The sequence below is a fragment of the Abramis brama genome (genome assembly GCF_963993115.1).
Source record: "Abramis brama genome assembly, chromosome: 8".
In the NCBI taxonomy this organism is placed as follows: Eukaryota; Metazoa; Chordata; class Actinopteri; order Cypriniformes; family Leuciscidae; genus Abramis; species Abramis brama.
This window is the reverse complement of record NC_139970.1, coordinates 21,761,382-21,785,174: the sequence shown is the minus strand read 5'-3', so window position 1 is coordinate 21,785,174 and position 23,793 is coordinate 21,761,382. Positions and strand designations below refer to the sequence as shown.

The window sequence follows — 23,793 nt, the reverse complement described above, 5'->3', positions numbered from 1 at the left end:
AAAAGTTTAGTTTTGTTAATAAAATATATTGATGGTGTCAGTGATGCACCTTTAAATGGATGAGTTGGACTTGATAATGAAGGCAAAGCAGTCAATAAGTGTCAAGCATTCACAAAGCATCCCAGGATGCACCTCTTGAAGCTGGTAGAATCGAGGTAAATAGTGACTTCTTTGAATAAGTTGAAATACAAGAGTTTTGGTGAGATTTGTTTCCCATATATTAGTGTTCCATGATTGCGTAGTTTTAATGACTTTATTATTCTAAAATGATGGCCTGCTGCTCCAGAGGCTTTCCTCTGTTGCTGACTGGTAAGAATGCAAACGTTTGGTGGCTGGTTTGGCCCTTTGAATCTCAAAGGTTTATTTTGTGATTGGTTTGCCAGCGAGTGTTGCACCGTGTCTCGGTTACTGTAACTGTTTGAACTGGCATTGTGACTGGTACCACAATTTTTTCAGAAAATGGAATTTCCTCAAAAAGGAGATTTAAGAGAACGCATCTACATGATTTTCAGCTTTTTATTTAACTTGAATTCAGTTATCACACCATATCTGCTGCCGTTTTTGACAAGAAGAGGTTATCTGCCTTAAAGACACAAAGAGAGAAAGGTACAGTAGTGGTTGTTGGGGTTGGGAGTGTCATCCTTTGTGTTTTGGCCCAGACCCAGGCTTCATTGTTTTAGTAAATTACCCATGATTCTCTTGGAGCCTCCTCAAACAGACTCTGAGGTCATGTATATGTCTTAGTTATGTTTCTGTGTCAGTGTTGTTGTTTTTTTAGTCCAATAATGGCATGATATGTCTGAACAAGAGGAAACTTGATCTTGGGTCCTCATTTCACTTCGGGTCAGCGATTCATATGCCTGTTGGAATGCCCTTGTGATTACTGTTTTTAGTCTCCTGAGCCATGCCTCCCCTTTTCACTGTATCCCACTAAAAACACTCCGCTCTGGTATGTCCAGTAATTTTCCAGATCACCAGACTTGCCTAAGATCACATGAAAAGCCGTAGCACACGAGAGGAACATAACAGGATGGAGAAAATTGGGAAAAGTCAAGTCACCTTTATTTATATAGCGCTTTACACAATACAGATTGTTTCGATGCAGCTTTACAGTGATAACAGGAAAATGTTCAGCTGAAGTCAGTTCAGTGTTGATTCAGTTCCATTGTAAAGATAATCAATTATTAAATTAGTTCATTTCATCTATAAAGCAGTTCTGCAATAAATGACGTCATCGTCCAGCTCAGTTCAGTTCTCATACAACAGCGTCAGTGCAGTCAGATCAATAATATTGTTGAATATTAAGTGTCCCCAACTAAGCAAGCCAGAGGCGACAGCGGCTAGTAACCCGAACTCCATCGGGGACAGAATGGAGAAAAAACGGTGTGGCTGCATCATAGTCAGAGAGATCATGTTGTCATGCAAAATTAGGCCCTTTTTAAACTGACTAGTCAGGTTTGACTGAACGACCCGTCCAATTCATCAGACTAAGGGTGCTTTCACACGAGAGTGATTGTTCCTATGATTTGATTTTGGCTAATACCAGTAGACAATAAGGATTTTCATGTAATGAAGATTATCGATAAATTCTACATTTTTATCTGAATAAACTAAAAATAAAACAAAAAAATCAAGTGTTTAAATGCTGTGTGTGATTTTAGGCATCACAACATTATACTGTAGGCCTACATTATGAAAAATCAGTACTATTCATTTTGAAATGTGCTAAAGATTACATTTAGCACTGTTATTCAACTGTGTTTTTAAAGGGATTGTTGACCCACACTCAGGTCATTCCAAATCCATAAGACTTTCATTCATCTTTGAAACACAAATGAGATTTCTGTCCCTTCATGGCAAGGCCATTCCACCAATACTTGCCAAAAAGTTCATAAAGACATAGCAAAAGAGCTTGACACCCAACCAATAACGTTTGTTCTCATGCATGATTTCTTGTACGATGTTCTATTGAACAGAGTTTTGGGGGAATAGACATGGAGGGAGAGATGGATATATCTCACGTTCCCTCAAAAAAAGAATAAAAAAGAAAAAACGAATAACTTTGCCAGCATTTCTGGTAATTTTCACAAACGTTTCATGGCCCCCAGAATATTTTGTTGTATGAATAGCCTGAACATGCAATATGTCAAAAGAAAGACCAGACCCTCTGCTTTAAAAAAAAAAAAAAATCTGTTTTATTCTAGCTTCATGTATTCTTTTGCCAACACTTAAAGGGGAACTGAAACGAAATGGGAAGTAAAGGTGATTATAACAGATGTGTTATCATTGTTATTTGTGGTAGCAAATGTGGTAGTTTTATTTGACACTTAAAACTGCTGAAGTAGTTACCATAGACAGTATAAGAAGTGGACAGAGCCATCTCATTGGATCTCAATTGAGACAAGTGAAGCCCATTTTTAGCGATTTCTTAGCACTTCCTTTCCTGACGCGCAGACTCAAACCGAGCAAAGCGTTACACGGACCACGTGAGCAACCCGTCTGTCTTCTAGTAGCTGTGCCAAGAGAAATCTGAATCATTCCCTTCCGAATCTTGCAGACACGGAGAGTGTGAGTAGGAGCTGTACATGAGCTTTGAGCATGAGCAACTTTTGCTAGGTATTCTGATTAATTATATTGTCATTTTGCCTCCACGTCCCCCCGATTGCCCGCGAGCTTCTCCTCCCGTCCATACGGTAATCTCTCTACTGTGCGACAGAGAGACGCGTGGTTATGACGCAATCGTTAGCCTACTTTTACAAAAACTGCTTCTACGGGGCCATAACATAAGCTACAAGCTAATGGAGCATTTTATACATTGTCGTGTTTCTTTAGAAATAAATAATGGACAAATGGAGTCTTCAAACGCCTCAGATGTAAAGTTATTCGCTGTCAAAGTGACGCCAAAATGAATGGGAGTCAATGGGATGCTAACTGCAGGTGAAGTTCTGCTACAAGATGGTGGCACGCGGCCGGCTTCAACTTCCGGTCGACTTCCTTCCCGCCTGGTAGTTACAAGGGGGGGAAACAGTGATGTTAGTTTGTTGTTTTGTTACTAGGGCGCGCAGCCATCTTGAGCTTCAATGGTCCGTGACTTCACTGGCATGATAGGCTACCTTGGCAGCTCCAGCAAAATGGCATCTCAAGAGCATAACAGATCGAGAGGGGGGTCTTATTGCATTGCAAAAATTCAAAAATTGTGATTTAACCCGAATGCGAATATAACCCCTCCGATGACATCAAGGACCGAATAACCTGTTTGCAAAATGACTGTGGCATAAATGTGACCACGGTGGGTCCTGTAAACAAGTTCCACTCTCCTCTTAGTTGTTATCGTGATGTTCACCTTCGCCGCAGATCACCTTGCTAAATGAATCCGACATCGAGGATGCTATCCAATATAAGTGATATCCATCGACGACACCCGCAAGATACTTGTAGTGTGATTTCAGCCGCTTTCAAACTGTGTATGAGAGACGCGGCGGCGCGCCTTGCCAGTTTAATTTTGACAAGTGCACACGCCTAAACGCAATGCACAGACAGCCAGCTGTCACAGCGCGTGCACTAAACTAAATTCTCTTTATCATCTTATTGCATTTAAAGTGTCAAAAACACAAGGTTCTATGTGTATCAGTATATTCTAGATCCCTGCATTACTGTAGTTCTTAAAGTGACAGCAGTCTATATAAGAATCAGTATACGTTTCATTCATACAGTGAAGAATATGCAGTTTTATTATTTCATTTGATGATTAAATTTCTTACTTAAATGCTGTTTTTAGTGTTAACTTGTAACATGTGTACAGTCAAAATCAGTTAGTTCAGTTAGAGTAGCAGTAGAGTAGCCTGACATAACGTTAGTAGCCTACAGTGGTACCATGCCAGTGACGTCATCGAACACGACTGCGCTCTGATAACAACAAATGTAAATTTCAGTATTGGGAAAAACTTCATATATGTTTTGTTTTTAATATTATTTTTGAATTAATAACAGTGATAACTCGGAAAGCCGTAAAAACTCGTCATTGGCAGGGAAGCGTTTTCTCTTAAAGGTGAACTATGCAGGGTTTTTTTAGCTTAATTTACCTTAACTGAACAGCTTCGGAGTCATTGGAATGGTTATATGACTTTTTTCGGGTTGAATGGTGGTCTTCTCGCACCCCCCTAGCGCCTTTGAGCGGAAAAACCACCCTTGCAACTTTGGGCCGGCGGGCGTCAGGAAGTATCATGGATATCAGGTCTCGCGTAAATTGCTTTACGGCACTGCACACATACACTATCTATACATTTATATGCTAGCCTTCTGTGTATCATACATACCTCAGTGGACATGGCTCTGTGCGTTCGCCGGCTTCTTTGAAAACAAATGCACATGACCAGAGGGAGAAGATGGGAGGGGGGCGAGTCGCAAACGAGTTTTGACGACAGTGTTGTCAGATATCTATTCCGAAGCTGTAGGGGGAGCTCGATAGAGAAACCCGTGAGCAAAAAGCGAAAAAACAGCGAAGAAATTGCCAAAACTGCATAGCGCTGCTTTAAAGGATTAGTTCACCCCAAAATGAAAATTTCCTAATAATTTACTCACCCCAATGCCATCCAAGATATCCATGACTTTCTTTCCTCAGTGGGAGAGAAATTATGTTTTTTGAGGAAAACATTTCTGGATTTTTCTTCTAACAATGGACTTCATTGGTTACCATCGTTTTTAAGTCCAAATCAATGCAGTTTCAAAAGTCTTTGAAGTGTTTAAAGGGGCTGTACGCGATCACAGCTGAAGAAGAGGTTATCTAGCGAAACGATAGGTCATTTAAAAAAAAAAAAGATAATTTATAGACTTTTACCTTCAATAGTTCGGATTGAGCTGATCAACAAACGGACAGGGAACGTCATCACGTTGAAAGGTCACGCCGGCAATACTATTTGAACTACTATTCATATTCATCAGAATGTTATTCATATACAATTTATATTCATATTCACTGAATACTATTACTATATAGCAAACAATACTATTTGAACTATCCTCCTACGTACGGTCGCATTGTAAAGAGTGGGGCGGTACTTCTGCTGGCGCCGGCGTGACCTTTCAACGTGATGACGTAGTTCCCTGTCCGTTTGTAATTTTTTTTTGAAAATGACCTATCGTTTCGCTAGATAACAACCTCCTCTTCAGCTGTGATCGCGTACAGCCCTTTTAAACACTTGAAAGACTTTTGAAACTGCATTGATTTGGACTTAAAAACGATGGTAACCAATGAAGTCCATTGTTAGAAGAAAAATCCAGAAATGTTTTCCTCAAAAAACATAATTTCTCTCCCACTGAGGAAAGAAAGACATGGATATCTTGGATGACATTGGGGTGAGTAAATTATTAGGAAATTTTCATTTTGGGGTGAACTAATCCTTTAAATGAAGGGTTATCGCGTCAATGGCAGGGAAAGAGTTAAAAATATCTTCATGTGTTTCAAAGATAAGCTAATGTATTTTGGGTTTGGAATGACATGAGGGTGAGTAAATGATGACTGAATTTTTTTATTTTTGGGTGAGCTATCCCTTTAATGATTGCAAAATGACGTTATAAATATAAAAATATGGGTAATGCACATTTAATTAAACAGGATGTTTCAAAAAAGCAATGTGAGTCAAGACGCAATGGCGAAAGACATCCGTCTTCATGTGTATGACTAATGACAGTGTAAGAGGAACTTCTCAAAACAACTAAACCTATAAGAAAAAAATAGAACTAATTGACTTCACTGATGGTGTGACTGTGAACTTCACTTCACACCGTCCCTGCTTGTTCTTTCTACAGTATCTGGGTGTGAAAGTGTTTTTCTTTGAATGTATTCCTCAACATTTCAGTTCATTGTTCTCAGGATTGAACGGCACCATTGCGCATAAGATCTCGTGGCATCGTTGCAACTAATTTTGCATATGCTGATGTGTTTCTCAATAGCTTTGCTCGTGCTTTTAAAGATCTCCATACAGACATGGTTCTTTTGCTCTTGGCTGGGGGTTTAATGGGGCACGCTCCCAGTCTTTACAGAGAGGGATGGTACAGGCAGGCTGGAACGAGACCAGGCTGATCTATCTGTCCTCACAAAGAACACTGAGGAGTCGGGTCACTATTACACCCTTTTATTTCAGCTGCAGGCCTGAGCTACAGTTTTAGAGCTACAATGAGTGTTTTGAAGTATCTATTCACTGGTCCATACAGGCTTTGAAATGAAATGTGAGATTACAAGAGACCGTATTTAACATGCTTGTAGCATTTAAACAGCCCTTATTTTAGCCTAAGAACTGTTCACACTTGGTAGGTGTGGCTCGATTAAAACAAACTCTGGTGCAATTGCTCTGTTATTGCAGTTTATTTGAATAAGTGTGAGCGCTGCCAGCTGAACCCAGGTGTGCAACAAACAAACTCTGGTGCAGTTCGACTGACATATGAACACAACATGGACCAAAGACATCTGAAAGAAGCACAAAACAGGATGTGATGTCACAAGATGCGACCCTAAAAAAGACAGAATGCTGAAGCACCTGATTCTTTTCATCACAGGAGCTTCGTTTCCCATTACGGTTCATTACAGGTGTCGGAAATGCTGTCTCCCTGCAGCAGTTTGAATGTTTATCGGAGGAATTCCTGCTGCTGGTTTGACTATTTTTCACATTTTATAAGATCGTTCATCACAATCATAAAAATTCGTAAAGTTCGTAAAAATATTACCATATGCACGCACCGTGTGCTGCACAAATCCTGAAAAGTGAAGCCAAAACATTTCAAGCGCCCCCTGGTGGCTGGCTGCAGTATAGGTCTTAAACCCCTCCCTCTCCATGTAATCGAATGGGACGTTAGTCAAACAAACAAAAAATCCAGTTACACGTCAAATTTTTTCCCAAAGATTGTTTCTGTCATTTTAAAGGAGTCATGACCTGTAATTTTCACTTTTCCACGAGAAAAAATGTATGTTATGATTGCCTAACGATTATACACTGGCCGGGAAGCCGATATTTAAAAGTGAAGCGTTTGTTTACCCCTGGGTTCGTCAACCAGCCCACGTGCACGCGCACTCAAATACGTGATGTTAATTTCTGCGCCGACTTGACGTCAGGATATACCATATATGGACACCGCAGACCTATGCTGCAGGAAGCCCGCCCTGCCCCTCTTCCCCTCATATTCAGTCGAGCGCCGCCATTACTGAATTCCGATTCAAAGTACGCACTCGACCGTGAAAGATGCAGAAACGTTCACAACTTGCGCCATGATGTCATTTTGGAATGATATGCTGAAGCGTTATCTGCGGTGTCAACCCCCCTCCTTCCTGCCACCAATCAACGCGCCCCTCATTTGCATTATTACAATGACCGTCCACGACAGCCAAAATATCGCATCAGATCTCGCGAGACAATAATGCCTTCAGAAATAAGGGTCAGAGGAGCTCTGTGTTTATTTTTTTTTCACTTTTTTTCCACTTTTCTTTTTTAGAAGGGCCTGAAAGACTATAATAGAGCGTGGGTATCCAAGGTAATACTAGGTTATGACTCCTTTAAGTAGTTCTTGTCACGCAAACGCACGTTCAAGTGTTCGTTTTCCCAGCTGTGCTTGCAATTGAGTTTGCGCGAGTGGGTGTAATGGGCGGGACCTCAGCGTCACTACTGGGCAGACTTGGAACGACGTAATCGGCAACAACCTTTACTGGGATATTTTGGCTTCATTTTTCTACAGAGGAAGGAAGCGGAGACGTGCTTTCGATCTTTTTTTTACATTTTAGACATTTAGGCCAGCGCACAGCATTGTTTCAGTTGTTCGTTTGTTCTGTCGTAAAATATACATCAAAAAGCAGTGTTTTTTTGTTTTGTATCTTTAGGTGCGATGGCAGTGAACACCAAGCGAACCAGGACTAGTCTAAATGTATTGTTTTCTTTTTTTCGTCTGGACCAGAAGAACGGAGAACTGAACTACAAGTGTGAAGTGTGAACACACCCTAAAGGTGACTTTTTGAGCAATGTTGCTGGGCAATGTTGCAGAGCGATTGTTGCTTGGGAACTTTCCCATTGAGAATGGGCAACAAATTTCTATCTGGATAATTTAGATCGGTCGTGGGCCCTGTGTCTCACCTGGTTGCCCGTTGACGGCAACATTACCCAGCAACATTGCTCAAAAAGTTGCCCAGTGTATTATCACCGTAACAGTGTAATTCAGTTTTAAATGACAATTACGTTACTAGGTTGCTGCTTTAAATTTAATTTCATAATTTACTGATGGAAGCAGCATATTATTTAGAAAGAAAATGAAGTGTTAGATGTCAAGGGTGTGTTTGGATCATAATCCTGTGGGTTGAGATGTTTGTGAGTACAAGATGATTATCTGTATCTGTACTGACTGAACTGGAGGCGTATTCATGGTACTTTTGATTAATTGCTGTGACGTTATTATTTTTTTAGTCTAGTCACATTCACTAGTTTGAGGAGACAAAAGTCAAGAGCACAGCTTTCCCAAGGACGCGGCTCATGGGCCGCTGTGTGTGTGTTATCAGTGTGTGTGCAAAGTCTGCTGAGTGAGATGCAGGGTAGACGCAACACAATAACCTACTGTGCATAGACAGAGACGATAAGAGAATTCACTGCTCAGTAGTGCATCATAGCATCTCTTATATGAGCCAATCAGAGATGAGATGATATCCCCGTGTGATAGTATGTCCTCTGTGCAGTTTGTTTGTGTGCATGCATGCATGCATGTGTATGTAATTATGTAGTTCACACACACACATGCATAAAGATTTATCAGTCATTTCAGTGAAGAACCGTGCACAGTTAGGCCAGAAACAAACACTATGCAAGAACGCAAACACAGATGTGAATGTTTAGCCACTACATTGCAGGCATGTGGTCCTGTTGTACATATTTTCTGTGCATTCCTGTGTTTCTGTGAAACCTCAGTACTCAAAGGGGTTTTATGTCTAAGCCAGTAAACCTAATCTGTTATACATATTCTGATAAAGACATATACTGTATAACGTTACAAAAGATTTCTATTTCTAATAAATGCTGTTCTTTTGAACTTTCTATTCATCAAAGAATCCTGGGGGGAAAAAATGCATCACAGTTTCCTCAAAAATATTAAGCAGCACAACTGTTTTCAACATTGATAATAATAAGAAATGTTTCTTGAGCAAAAATATGTATTTTTGAAAAATCATGTAACACTGAAGAAAATACAATTTAGCATTGCCATCACAGGAATACATTTCATTTTTAAAATGTTTAAATGGAAAACAGTTATTTTAAATTGTAATAATATTTCACAGTATTGCTGATTTAGCCTACTGAATCCTAAAAGATAAATATCGGCACTTATTGCTATTATTTTTCAGGTAACTAGATATATACATGTCAAGTTTAGCAAACCAATTAAGATTCTTTTCGAATTGTATCTTTTACAGAGAAAACCTACTTTAGAAAGCTAAATTAGTTTAATGTATGCTAATGCTCACTAGCCCACCCACTGTGGCAATACTCGTGTTGCATTATGATCTGCGTTCTGACACAGAATTCATTAACCTGTTAATCTGAATTTAGATTAGCTAGAAGCCTTTCCATTCACATTGCATAGAGTTGTGAAGATATTTCAGGGCCTTGCACATGCACTTCAGTTTCCAGTGAGCAAAAACATACCATGTGGAAACTGCAACTTGAGCTAACTAGCCAATTCCTCTCTTTCTTGCATGACTTCCCCCAAAATTCCTTACTGGTTCCTCCTCTTTAGATCCTCTCTCACGTTCTTCAATGTGTACAATACACAGAAAGTCATTCCAGCTCTGTATTTTAAAATGTAATGCAAGATCCCTGTTCTGTTTTTTGTGAGACTGGATTTTTTTATAGTATTGTCTTAAAATAACAGAAGATCCACCCAACAGTAAAGAGTAGTTGTCGTTTTGTTGCTGAAGTGTGTGTTCACTTTCCCATTGGACTATTGGAAGCAAACAGAGTTAATGGTTCCCCTCTGATTTGCTTCCCTGGATACAACACACACACACACACACACACACACAGAGAGAGGGCGAGAGAAAGACTGATGTCACCTATGTGGCAAAAGATAATGGGACTTTCTTAAAATCCTCTCTGAAAGGCTCATACGCTGAACTTCCTGTGTAAAATCCCTCGCAGATGTCATCTCTTCAAAGCGGCACACAACAGCAGACCGCCCTCTTTTACTGTACGTCTGCGCTGTGTATTCAATAGTGTGAGTTTACATGAAAGAATAGTCTTTAAAAGACTCAGACTTACAAGAGAAGGAGAGAAGGCCATCGATTGTGTGCTGGAAAGAACAGACGAGAGAAAAAGAGAGCAGGAACGATAGTGAAGGGGGCAATTACTCGTGGAGACACACCAAATGTAGGTCAAGACACGCGGGCCGCTTCCTCCACGCCAGTCGAGCAGTTAATCAGCTTTAGTTTTATTAAAAGAGCTACTGGACACCAGACTAATTCTGTCTCAATCTGCTGGGTTTTAATATTCATCACCATCAACCCAGCGGACATTTACACTCAAGCTGGTGTAATCTCACACACACGGCTCTCTGAGCACTTACTGTGATGTATTGTGTTCATAACATGCAGCCTCTAACTTATGTTCTTCTTCTGTTTCCCTCCCATCTGTTTTATTCTTCCTCACATGTCTCATTCATCCATCTTTCAATCGAACCCTGTCTCCCCCTCCCCATCCTTCCTTCCCCTCTTTATCTCCTCTGCGTTTTCTGGCTGTCTTACAGACAAGCATAGACTTCCTGTGGCAGGGTCTTGGTGTACCACCAGCAATAACGGTAGCATTCGTCGCACCTCCTCTTTGGACGCGCTCACAGCCCCTTACCTGTCTGGACACTGGCCCCGGGACGTCATCCACGCCCCTTGTGCCCCGTGCATGAGGGACAAATCCACCCAGGTGAGCTGCCCCACTTGTACCCTTTATGTTATTACACTGTGTAATAACAAGTTGTGCATTACCCAACATCTCACGCATACACACCTCCTATCAATCAGCCATTCACTTCTACCCGAAAACTTTCCACTTCAAGCTTTCCGACACCAAATACCTACTTGCATAATCGCGTGTTTGCAAACCACCAGCATGAATCACCTGAGAAACACTTGCTTTGTGCAAAAACAAACCCATGAAACCACCACAGACATGTCTTTTGTATGCGCTCTGCACCCGTGAGACACAGTCGACCTGAGTCTCGTGTAGCCAGACGTTTTGAGTATCAGCGCTTGCCCACTTCATTTGGCCGAGAAACACCAGGAGACAATTTCAATTATTCATACCGCAGGGTTTTTTTTTTTTTTTTTTAAAGGAATTAACTTTTATTCAGCAAGGATGCATTAAATTGATCAAAAGTGACAATAAAGAAATTGATAATGATACAAAAGATTTGTATTTCAAATATAGTCTGTTCTTTTGAACTTTCTATTTATTAACCCTTTAAAACCGGATGTGTCGTCGACGACACAGCCAACCAAGCTGTATTCATGTCACTGTAACTCTTCAACCGTTTGCACTATCAAAATAATTCAAATAGTTCCTGAAAGTAGACATGCGCTTTTCGCCAATATACGGCTTATTACGGTAATGTCATGCTTTCCGTCTGCAAATGACAGCAGCGCGGGATGGAAGGATTTGAACAGAGAGATACGATGCTCAGCAGGTTAGAGTGTTTTGGATTGCATAAAATAATAAAAGAAACGAACAAATACATGGCGAAATAAGTGTTTGACAGCAGAAGAGGGGATTGGGATGATTTTTAATGAAATTTGGGAGGCGGATGGCCGTTACTCTTTCACATATCTAAGCATGCAGTGCGTGCATGTGTATGTGTGCGTGCCTATGAATGCGTGCATTTGTATGTGTGCGTGTATGAAAAAAAGTGTTCTAAATGAAAACTGCGCAACCCAATGTCACAAAAAAGACTTGTATATATGTATTATAGTTAATTTTTCAACTTTAAAGTGTTAGTTTCTTTCGTTCATGATTTCTCTGTTTTTTTTCTAAATAAAAATCAGTAAATTTATTCTCGTTTTTTTTATTATTTTTGTCTGTTTAAATTCTATTTACAAACTCACCACACACAATAATGGTCAATAACTGTAATTTGTTGAAAGCTAATCTTTTTCTGAAAAAGATGACACCTTGCACATGAAGATAGCACATTGTTTTAGAATTTTACAGTCAAAAAATCAAATTATGTGAAAAACACCTATTTTAGCTTCAGGTTGTAAAGGTTTAAAGAAACATGCAAAAAATGTATGTATCGCAGTTTCCACAAAAATATTAAGCAGCACTACTGTTTTCAACAATGATGATAATAAGAAATGTTTCTTGAGCAGCAAATCAGCATATTTGAATAGTCTTCAGTGTCACATGATCCTTCAGAAATCAGAGTAATGATACTGAAAATTCTTCTTTATCATCTCAGGAATAAATTACATTTTAAAATGTAGTAAAATATAAAACCGCTATTTTAAATTGTAATAATATTTCACAGTATTACATTTTTCACTGTATTTGCGTGTGATCAAATAAATGCAGTCTTGATGACCATAAGAGACCTCTTTCTAAAACATTTAAAAATCTTACCAACCCCAAACTTTTGAATGGTAGTGTATGTATGTTCAAAGATTAGCTATGTCACAGATATAACCAGTGTGGGTCTGTAGTGCACTTACTGATTCCTAAAGAAATTGTTCAAAAATCAACATTTCCATGTTTACGCACCCTCATGTTGTTCCAAACCTGTTTGATTTTCTTTCTTCTGAAACACAAAAAGAAGATATTTTTAAAAAATCCTCTGTGTGTTTTGGTCCCTACAATGAAAGTCAGTAGGGTGCTGATGTTGTTGGCCAGTGTGGACTTTCAATGTACGGACCAAAACAATTCTTCAAATTATCTTCTTTTATGTTCCACAGAATAAACAAGTCATGCAGGTTTGGAACAACATGAGGGTGAGTAAACCATCCCTTTAAGGCAAAAATATATTTAGCACAATCCTGGTCAAATAAACAAATATTACAATCAATCAGCCTGTATTAATCTTTATTCATAGTTTTCCAGTAGAATAATGCCATTAATCGCACCAAACTAAAATGTGCAAAATAAACACCAATAAACAAACCGTCACTCTTTTACCTCTGGTGCGGTGAGTTGCGTAGGACACACAGATGTGTTCTCACATGCACACTCTTGCCTGTGTTTGTGAGCAGCTATTAACATCTATTACTGTACGATTTTAATGTTGTTTTTCCACAAGTCTAAACACAGGTGTTAATTTTGCACTGCCTGAAAAACGTAACTACAAAATAAGAGAAGTGTAATGTGAAAGTTATTATGGATAAAAAAAGATAGGCTGTAGAGAGAGAGAGAGAGAGAGAAAAGGAGGAAGCCTCTCCCTGGTTTGTTGAGAGATGAGAGGAAACTGTGGCATATTTCTGGTGAAGGCCTGAAGCTTGAGCTTGAAGCATTCTTTCCTGAAGCTGCCTGTTTTTCCAGCTTATTTTCTTCCAGAAACACATCAGAGCCAGTACATATGAGTATTAACAACATCTTTGCACTGCAAAAAAAAAAAAGGTAATTATTTGTCGCTGGCATTTCAACAAATGATTTATTGATTTGAGTTTTAATGTACATATGTCTGCTATCATGAGTGAGGAGGCATATATTAAAAAGGAAGTGATGTCAGAAGCATGGTTTCATTTAGATCACTCAAACCCAGTCCTGGCATCCATAAGAAAAAGCATCAAAGAGTAAACGCCTTGGTTCTCTGGGGTCTTATCTTACCCTCTCTCATCAAAGCCTGAGCGTACTGTGTGTGTGTGAGTGAGTTTCCTCTGGAGATCCTAGACCTCCACCCAGCTCTTTTTGTCAGCAGTGTGCCTGTCTTACAATGAGTGCAAAAGGGAGCTTGGTGAGTTGGAGGCGAGTGTGGAATTTGGACGACATTTGCAGAGCTTGCTCTTTCTCCCTCGACCATCACGCCAAAATAACTAGATCTTGGATCCATACTACGGTGTCAGTTGCCAGGGAGCTGAGCTCACACCTAGTGACCAAACAACAACATGGAATGAAGCCCTTTGCTGCTCTCCCTGCCTCCTGTGGGGAGCAGAGAAGTATGCAGCCACACACACACAAACGCGCTCTGTGTGAATCTGTATACACCAGCTGTAACAGATTTATAGCCGATACAGGATCAGTGGAGTGTGAGACTGCGTTCTGTAAAATAGCGGTTGTGTACTTCTATGGGCTGCGCGGCACACGTGTTGAAGCTGCTAGATCCAGTGCTGTAGGTTATGTTTCATGCTTTGTCATGCGCTCTGAGAAAGTCAAGGAGGGAAAATCGAGACAAGTTCTACATGAGCCTTCTGCCACGCCGCATCATAATTACAACAATAAAGAAACCTGATCAGACACGCATGCTAAGCTGTGATCAGAAGCATTCTCAAGAAGCCAGACCTGAGAACTTGCTCATTTAAGATAAATGAGTGCTGAAATTACATCAGCTCACACCTTTGGGGAAGAGGCCGAATCCTTGGAATGAAGTTTGTGAAATGTTTTTATTGGCTATGTGGGTTTTTTTTTTTACTGCATAAATTTTCTCATGGTTACTGCCCCTCCGGGTGCCTGATGACGAAAGGTTACTACTCATTTTGAAGCTTACAAGGAGAAATGTGAATCCACAGAGGCATTTGTGTGGATATACATTGTCATACTAGTTTTAGTAGTGCTTGCTAGGGCAAGCATCAGCATTACTCTTACTGTTGCTCATAGGTAGGGTAGGATTTTGAACAAACACTTCGGCACGTCATATGTGCTGTGGACAAGATTGAGATCTCAAATAGTGTGACTTCGGGATAGGAATCATGAAGAACTTTCGTAAATTAAGTAGGGGTGTAACGATACTCTCATGTCACGATTTGATACGTATCACGATACTGAACTCACGATACGATATAATTGCGATACTCCAAGACATATGATAAAAGGTTAACAAAAAATGTACTGTTGATTAAAATACTAAATTTGATATTACATTGTGGGTGTAAATGATTGGCTTGGACTTGGTGCTGAAACCCAAAGCACAGGACAATAGTGACACCAGAATAAAAATATTCATTATTCTGAAGCGGAAAATACAGAATTAGTTTTAGACAAATATGCTTGCACTCTGTCACTGACTAGATATATTTAAAATAATGTAGGGCACTTTTTACTGGTAACATAAGACATTTGGCATTTTCAGGACCCACAATATTCCCCCATTGCATTATTATACATTATATTCAACATTATATATTTTAATTTAATGTAGTACTGACACTAAAACTCTGAAAATTTGAATTTTTTCCTCACACAGTAACTTTTATTTTGGGTGAACTATACACAGTACATATTGTCACTATCCACGATACATATTGTTGCATTTTTGTATTGCGATATATTGTGACACTATATATTGTTACGCCCCTAAAATTAAGTAATTCCGTTTCCTCACATATCCAGTTAGTGATTTATTTTTTAAATGATTAAGAAGAGATAAATGCAAAAAAATGCAATTGCCTTGCCAAATGATGAGAATTTAAATTAATAAATTGAAAACAAGGGTGTTTTTATGACTTTTCAGACTTTTTAGAGGTGTCAAATTCAATACAATATTTGACCTTAATTGTATGTTAAATATCAATACTAAACAACAAAATAATAATGTGATAAAACAATTTTTTATAAAATAGTACTGACCATTTATGGAAGTGAATGTTTATATTACTATTATCTTTTCTACTTGTCTGTGTTTTTGCACTCCCTTGTGCTGCTTTTTAATTATTTTTCTATGGAAAAAGTCTGTAGATAAAAAAAGTACGTATTTGAGCTTTCTCACTGCTTTTTCTTTTTTCCACATTTTTAAGATGCCATGCCAATTAAAAAAGTTCAAAAGAAGTTCAGGTTCAGAAACCTTTTCTCCTCCACTGTGCCTTACATTTTTGAACTCAAGAACATGTTCTGTGTAAACTGTTCCTAATTGATTACTGTAGATTGTTGGCCGATATATCGCCAAGGCTGATATGTCGGCCGATATTTGGCTTTTTTTTTTTTATATCGACATCGGCGATCAGTTTTTTTTTTTTTTTTTTTTTTTGGCTGATGTGTCCGAAGTGGGACTTTTATTTTGACGGCCTATCTGACTCTTTTTTTTTTTTTTTTTTTTTTTTTTTTTTTGACAAATCTGAGAAAGGCAGCCTGAGTGCACAGCACTCCCATTCTTATTCTTCATTACTTTACGGTCTCTGTTTAACGGTTCTAATACATTATTAGATAGAATTGTTAAAAAAAGTATACGGAAAAGTATTATAGCGTTTGCTTTAATATTATTAATAATAGAAAGGCAAACACGGTACTACTTTCTCATTTACCGTCAGCATTCAGTAAATACGCATTTATATAATTTAAACAAATCTTTGAATATTTAATAAAATATATACTTCCTTTGAAGGAGGGATCTGATCCATTTATACAGTTCAGAATTGTGAGTGGGCTCCTTTGACCAAGCAACCACCCAGAACACACTAGAAACATGGCAACTATTCCTTAGCAGCAACGTCAACAAGTTTTGCATGGGAAAACGCCACTCACATTTCCTTCGGAAAACTTAATGTCATGTCTCCATGAGCATCCTTTAATTTGGACCACCCGATACTGGACTTTGTTTTGATATGTGTGGAATGCATGCACAATCTATCCATGAGAGCTATCCATGAAGATAAATGTACACGCGTGAATTAATCCCCCCCAGTGTGCAGAAAGATTACCATGTTCACCTACATTAAGCAATCGCAGTGATTTCCTGACGTGAGAAACATTTTTAGGCTGGAAAATATGCTGTGTGGGATACGTCTGTGCTGTTGCCAGGGGGATTTCTATTTGTAAGGTTTACAACACCATGTACCTGCGGAAGAAAAGCATTAACCTTTAACAAGTGCCATGTTAACGTGCGCACACTCGGCCCACAAACCTCCGTGGCCCTGCCAGCTTTGTTACTTTTTAACAAGAAAGTTCTTTTTGCCATGATAATCCCCTTCCGCACTGACAGGCTAAAAATCTGAACTATTTTCCAACACTGGTGTTCAATGTTCAGAAAGCCTGTGGTAAATTTGGCACTCTCTCAGTAACGGGCCTTGTGTTTCAGTCCAGCTGAAAGAGAGACAGGTGAATACCGAATAACAGCCTGTCCAAGGGGAATTCACCACTTGTATTCCCCTCTGTATGAGCGCTCATAGGGTTACAGAAAAGCTTAGCTGGCAGATTAACCAGACCGTGCTCAGCTCTCGAGTGAGGACCCGAAACTGCCTTCTATCAGGGTTTTAATGTACAGTGGCCCCAAAAAGTGTTTCGAGACTTGAGCAACATGCAAAAATATTTTTTTTCTTCTTCTTTTTTTATTTTAAAGAATCCTCTCATGCTCACCAATGCTGCATTTATGTGATCTAAATACAGTAAAACAAATATTATGAAATATTACAAACTTAAAACAACCGTTTTCTATTTGAATATATTTTTATATATGTATTTTATTCATGTAATGGCAAAGCTGAATTTTCAGCATCAGACTCTCCAATGTTGAAAACAGTTGTGCTGCTTAATTTTTTTGATTAAAAAATGTAGGATTCCTTGATGAATAGAAAATCTGGAGAACAGCATTTATTTGAAATGGGAATCTTTATACAATATACAATACTTTACTGGTATTTTTGATCAGTGTAATGTTTCCTTGCTGAATAATAGTAAATTGAAATAATTTATTTCTTTAAAAAACAAATCTTACCCTAAAATTTTAAACAGTATTGTACAAAGTCAGTTCTCCTGACGCCACATATGTGTCCTAGGAGAGTATCCACAGGAGTGATTCATCACATTAACTATTAACATAATTCACTAATGTTTGACAACAGAAGGCCCTATTTTAACGATCTAAGCGCATGGTCTAAAGCGCAGGGCGCAATTGCACTTAGGGCGTGTCCAAATCTACTTTTGCTAGTTTAACGATGGGAAAAATGTTTGGTACGCGCGGCGCATGGTCTATAAGGGTTGTGCCTTTTCTCTTAATGAGTAATGGGTGTGCTTTGGGCGTAACGTGAAATAAACAAACCAGAATCCCATCTCCCATTCCCTTTAAAAGCCAGTGGCGCTCGCGCTATGGTGGATTGCTATTTACATGACGGAATTTGCAAGCGGAAAAACTGAACGCGTTTCCAGAGTTCATACGGATCTGCTCGTGCGTTAGGTTAAAGCGTGTGAGCAGACCATCTACGGGACAAGCCGGATTTAATAACAAACATGCATAACAATAGCAAACAAAAAAATACTGCGCCCACTGACCAACTGAAACCTGGTCTAAAGTCAATGGCGCAATTTTTTTTGTTTGTTATTTAAAGAGCGTGTAAGTAATGTGCGCCTATTGGCGGGTCCACGACGCTCGTACACTGCTTATTAAACACACAGGGACGCACAGCAGCACACAAACATGCCAAATATTAAAAATAAAAGTATTACAATGTAAAAGATTAATATTGTTTACATAAAGATATGGTTGAATCCGGCTTGTCCCGTAGATGGTCTGCGCAGTCTATTTCTGTTGCCTCAAAATAGCAACACGCCAACAATGCGCCCGAATACACCTCGTTTTTAGCCAGCATGCCGATGGGCGCACAAATGGGTGCAAATGCATTTGCTATTGAAACAATGTGGTGCAGGACGTGAAAATAATAACTGCTTGACACTAGCAAAAAACACTTGCGTCGCGCCTGGCACTGCATTGCGCCGGGTGTATGATAGGCCCTAAGTGTTAAAACTTTTTTGTCTTGATTTTGAACATAATTTCCTGTTGCTGTGTCTTTCTTTCTAAATGTTTCTGGTCTGTCAAAAAGTGTCCAAATACTTTTTAGGGCCCTCATTGGGGGCCACATATAACAACTGACACTTATGTTAGGTCCTCAGACTACAGATGTGGGCGGGAAATGCAAATTCTGATATTTACGTAGCGGAATTGGGGTTTTCCCATCTCTCTCTCTCTTTTTTTTCTTTTTTTTTTTTCTCATGACGTCTGTCACAGGAGAGTTGTTTTTGTTAAATGTTGTTTGTTTTCACTTTGGGTCCTTTTCCAACATTGTTTTGCATATTTTTTTCACTTTTTTTTTCTTTTCTTTTTTCTTTCATGGTCTACTAAACTCCAGTGACTTTGCTCATGAGTTTCAACTGGCTGACTGGGGTTACATCACACACCCAGGGCCTTTACTCATGACCTGTGCTTCAAAGCGAGTCCAAACACAGCGCCCCTCTGTTTATAAAGAGCCTTTTGTTTCTGTGTTAATCTACTCTGAGCGTGGGCCCTACTGTAACTTCAACCCTCTCACACACACACACACACACACACACTGTTCCCAAATGCAGCCTGGTCTAGAAAACCACACTCATGCTTCACTTAGAAAAATGTACCTTGGTCACTGTTTTTCTGTCAAAATACCTTGGTACTTCAGTCTGTAGTATTTCAACGAATGTTATGACTATTACAGATCTTCTTGGTATTTTGACCAGAATACAATATATTGGTACCATATTGGTTTTTGACCAATATTAGAGTTTTTTTTTTATGTATGTCAATTGATGTTGATGTTTAATTTTTCATGATCCAGCTGTATATTTAGATTACTTTTGCTATAATCTAAATCTCACTTAAAGCAAGTCTTTGAAATGCTAATGATTAAATAACACCGTTAAATGTAATCTTTAACAAAATGGATATTAGTTAAATTCATATTGTACATTGTAATGTTATGATGCCTAAATTGACTTGTAGAGTTTTAAAATTAATGTTTTACATTTTTAGTGTTTTATTTTTAATTTAATTAAACATAAGTATAGAATTTTAAGGTCAGCCATTTATCATAACATAAATAATTATCAGTTTATCGGCCACAATTTTTAATGTGAGTGCTTATCATGGTTTTGTAAGGGTTGTACACTGTAAAAATGATCAATATATCAATGAATATGATCGATATGATCAAGTTATGACAACATGTTTTTAAATTGCTTTAACTCATCAAAATAAGTTAAGCAATTTTCAACTTGTTTAACAAGTTATACAAGATTCAACTAATTAAGTCACTTTAATATAATTTAAGTTGAAATGACTTAAACATCCAAGTTGATTGTACTTAAAATGTTAAGGCAGCAACTTTTTTTTTCTTGCAGTGCATAAGTTGAGGGGTTGTTCCGATATAATCTCCGGGTGAGGTTTGTAGAAAAGACCAGTCAAACCACACACAGTCTTTGCTTGCCAAATCCGTGGCACAAACTTTTAAATTAGCCTGACAAACTGCTTGTGTATCTGTAAACGCATGTGAAAGCGAGTATCACACACACACTGTGTATGTCCTGGCAGGCCTGAACAGACAGATGCTCCCCCCTCCTCAGCAGAGAATCCCCCTGTGCAGCGTCCACAGCTGCTGAACAGAGCCGTGTTTGTGTGTAGCCAGCCTGCTCCGCTGGAAATCTTAAACTGCTGGGAAGGAGGAAGTGATCCTGGCAGTTGGCTGCAGCTCTGAGAGAGAGTTAGGAGCTGGGTAGCCCAGTCCTGCACTCAACACAACAGAATCAGTCATGGAGCCGGATTGCTGTAGAGCAGCACAGCTGAAAGACGACACACACACACACACACACACACGCAGCAGCCTTCAGAAAGAGATGGACTGTTTGTTGTCTATCTCAAAGCAATCGACTTAGCTGTCAGGTTGAGCCATCACAGGCCCGACACTCGCAGTCGTAAATTACTCTGAGACTGCAGGAGTGGGTATAAACCAGTGTTTTAGCTGAAACCTAACAAATGTGAGGAATCTAAGCATATATGAGAGGTGTGCATGTCTGCTTTTCCACCGTCGGGCCGAATGGTCTGTTATTTTCCACTTGAGCTTGGTTCGGCACGGCACGATTACAAACCGCTCTCGGCCTGGAACCGTGCTGGTAGAATGCGTGATGCCGCTACTCAGGATTGGTCACTTGTCTGTTGTCTGGCTACCATTTTTCTCGGTAGCTGACCAAGCGCACTCTGATCATCCTCCATAACGCTGTTGCTATTTGCATCTCTACCCATCCGTAAACTCTTGTGTTACCAATGCAACGACTGACTGCATTTGCATTGCATTCTAAAGAGCTGTGTTTTCAAACCATATCCATACCGGCATAGAATGGAACGGTTAAGCTTCAAAAACGGTTTGGCCCGATGGTGGAAAACGGCTTGTCCATGACCCTGTTTATACTTGGTGATAACATCTATTTTGACCGATCACAAATGAAGAGAGTAAATATAGGTGAAAACAGGGTCCAAAATGTTTTTTGAATTGAATGTACTCAAGCCACATTCATAATTAGAAGTTCATGTCACATTTTTAAACAACTACAAAACTGAGGAATTCAGCTTAAAGTTTCATTTTTGTGGTTAAATATCAAGTACATATTTGCTTTTTTTGTATACGTTGCATGCCCATGGATGGATGGATGGATAGATACGATTTTATAATATATGTATTTGTTTTCATGTATTTTAATTAAGTAGTTATTTATTTTTATTTAGACTTTTTACAATTAAAAAAAATTCTTTATTTTAATTTCTTTAATTTAAATGTTTTTGTTTTTTACACTTGGTACGAACATCGGCCTCAGGTGTGTCTATTCGTACCAAGTGTAAATGAGCCCATGTGATGCAGAGTAAACTGGTCACCATTCACTTTAACACTCAGGATAAGAGGAAGCCTGCAGAGAGAATGAAAGAGAGAAGGAGGTAGAAAAAGCAGAAGTGTATAAAAGGAGTATGCAGTGATGAAGAAAAGAGGGATCAGACTTGGATGAGTGTGACAAAACCAGCAGAACAATAGCTAGAGAAGCAGAAAAGAGCGACGGAACAAAGAAGCACATGCACGGATTAATTAAACAAAGAAAGAAAGGAATTTAGAGGAATAAATGTTGGTGAGGGGTAGGAGAGGTACGCCCGGGCACAGGAGCCACTCCTACGGCTCAACTCGTGGAGGTTCACAGGGGATGAAGTTAATTAAGAAGAGAAACTTTATCTTACTGGCTTGTTCAGCCATGTTGCGCTTTCTCTCGTTTTTGGCTCTGTTCTCTTTCTATGGATTGAAATAATTATTTTAACTGGTCAGAATTTTAACTTATCTGACACATTTCCATGAATGGTCAAAATTTATATTTAAAGTCAGAATGAAATCAAATTGACCGGTTTTCTTTCTTGCTACACATTCCTGGTTTTATTGTGCTATATTAAATTTCTCCATCTCTGAAACGCCTTTCATTTTCGATTGACGTCTCCAAGACAGCAAATATTTTAATCAACAGGTGCCAGGAGTGTTTCAGGAGGGAAGCTGTCCTCCTTAATCGACTCCAAACCCTGGTATATAATGTCCAATTTTCATGATCCTTGTGAATAAAATGAAATCCCGCTCTACTCTTTTCCCTCATTGAATATCCAGTTTCACTTTGAAATACATTACATTAAAAGGGTTGTGAATGTTGTTTTACTGTAAAAACAAGTGTTTCTCATTCTGATGCATTTCTGAGTGAAACTAAATATTTAACTGTATATATGTAATGTAAGACGGGACTTAATTTTATGTCGGAATTTGATTGGATTGGAAAATTGAAATGTAATCTTGTTGGTTCAGAGGCAAACAAACTTATTTTGGTTAAAGCAAACATTTAACTCTTGCATTTGTGAATCATGCAGAAAGACCAGGAATATTTATGTAAGGAATAATTAACTTCGGGCCATTGAATTATTAGAAAAATAAAGGACACCCGAAGTGGAGTGGCCGTTACACCTCGGGTGTGCATTATTTTTCGAATAATTCAACGGCCCGGAGTCAATTATTCCGCTTATACTACGGTTACCACACCTCAAAACACTGTTCAGGTGATGTATTTCAAGACATTTGTCAGGTTTTTGTCCTTATGTGTGTAGAACTAATTTCTTACCCATCTAATCCCAAGCCTTAATGCAGTTATAGATCTACATATATAGTGATTACCTAAGTCTGTGTCTCTCAACAGTGTTCGACAGCAGCGTCTAATAGCGAAACTGTAAGTTTGTCTGCTCCAAGAACAGTGCCGCTATTACCTTGCTAGTGAGAAATTCATGTAGCTTTTAAGTTGCTAAACTACATTACTGATAAAATAGTCAGAGCAGCGTTGACAACACATTTCTTTGTGAGTGTGTGTCTCGACAAAAACCCAATAGGATTTTTGGCTTTTGGATTGTCGCTAAAATCAAGCTCTCTCACCACGGTCCCGCGAGTTCAACGTCACCATCTCTAAGCTTCCGACAACTCTTTCAGTTTTTATCTAAAAACATTTCCCAGACTGTTTGAGTTTATAAGAGCACAATTATAAGCATAACAAGGCTGTAAATTGGACTGAGTTTACCTGTTCGGCGTGATGACATGTATTGTCCCCGACAGCCTCTGCAGACCCATTTAGCCACATGTTAGCAACGGCCTTTTTCAAGACATGTAACAGACATGTAACCCTTTTTTAAAAAAATCACGATTGGGGTAATACTGACGTATTGTATGTCGTGGAATAAAACGTGAAAGTTTCTTGACCTTGTGTTCACTACCTTATTTCAGCATTTAACCAATATCCCATTTAAAAAAAAAAAAAACATTGACTTCGGGTCGATGGAACCGGA

General features: G+C 38.9%; 1 protein-coding gene across 2 annotated transcripts in view; it reads left to right on the top strand.

Annotated features, from left to right (window-relative positions):
* The window catches only part of fam117bb (family with sequence similarity 117 member Bb), a 46,525-nt gene that overhangs the window by 4,034 nt on the left and 18,698 nt on the right, over positions 1-23,793 (top strand). Inside the window, exons 2-3 of one of the 2 annotated variants that reach the window (XM_084122474.1) lie at positions 10,771-10,940; positions 12,959-12,994. In XM_084122474.1, coding sequence (XP_083978600.1) covers positions 10,771-10,940; positions 12,959-12,994 — 206 coding nt within the window. The remainder of the gene's footprint in view (positions 1-10,770; positions 10,941-12,958; positions 12,995-23,793) is intronic. The other variant, XM_084122475.1, reaches the window with a different exon arrangement.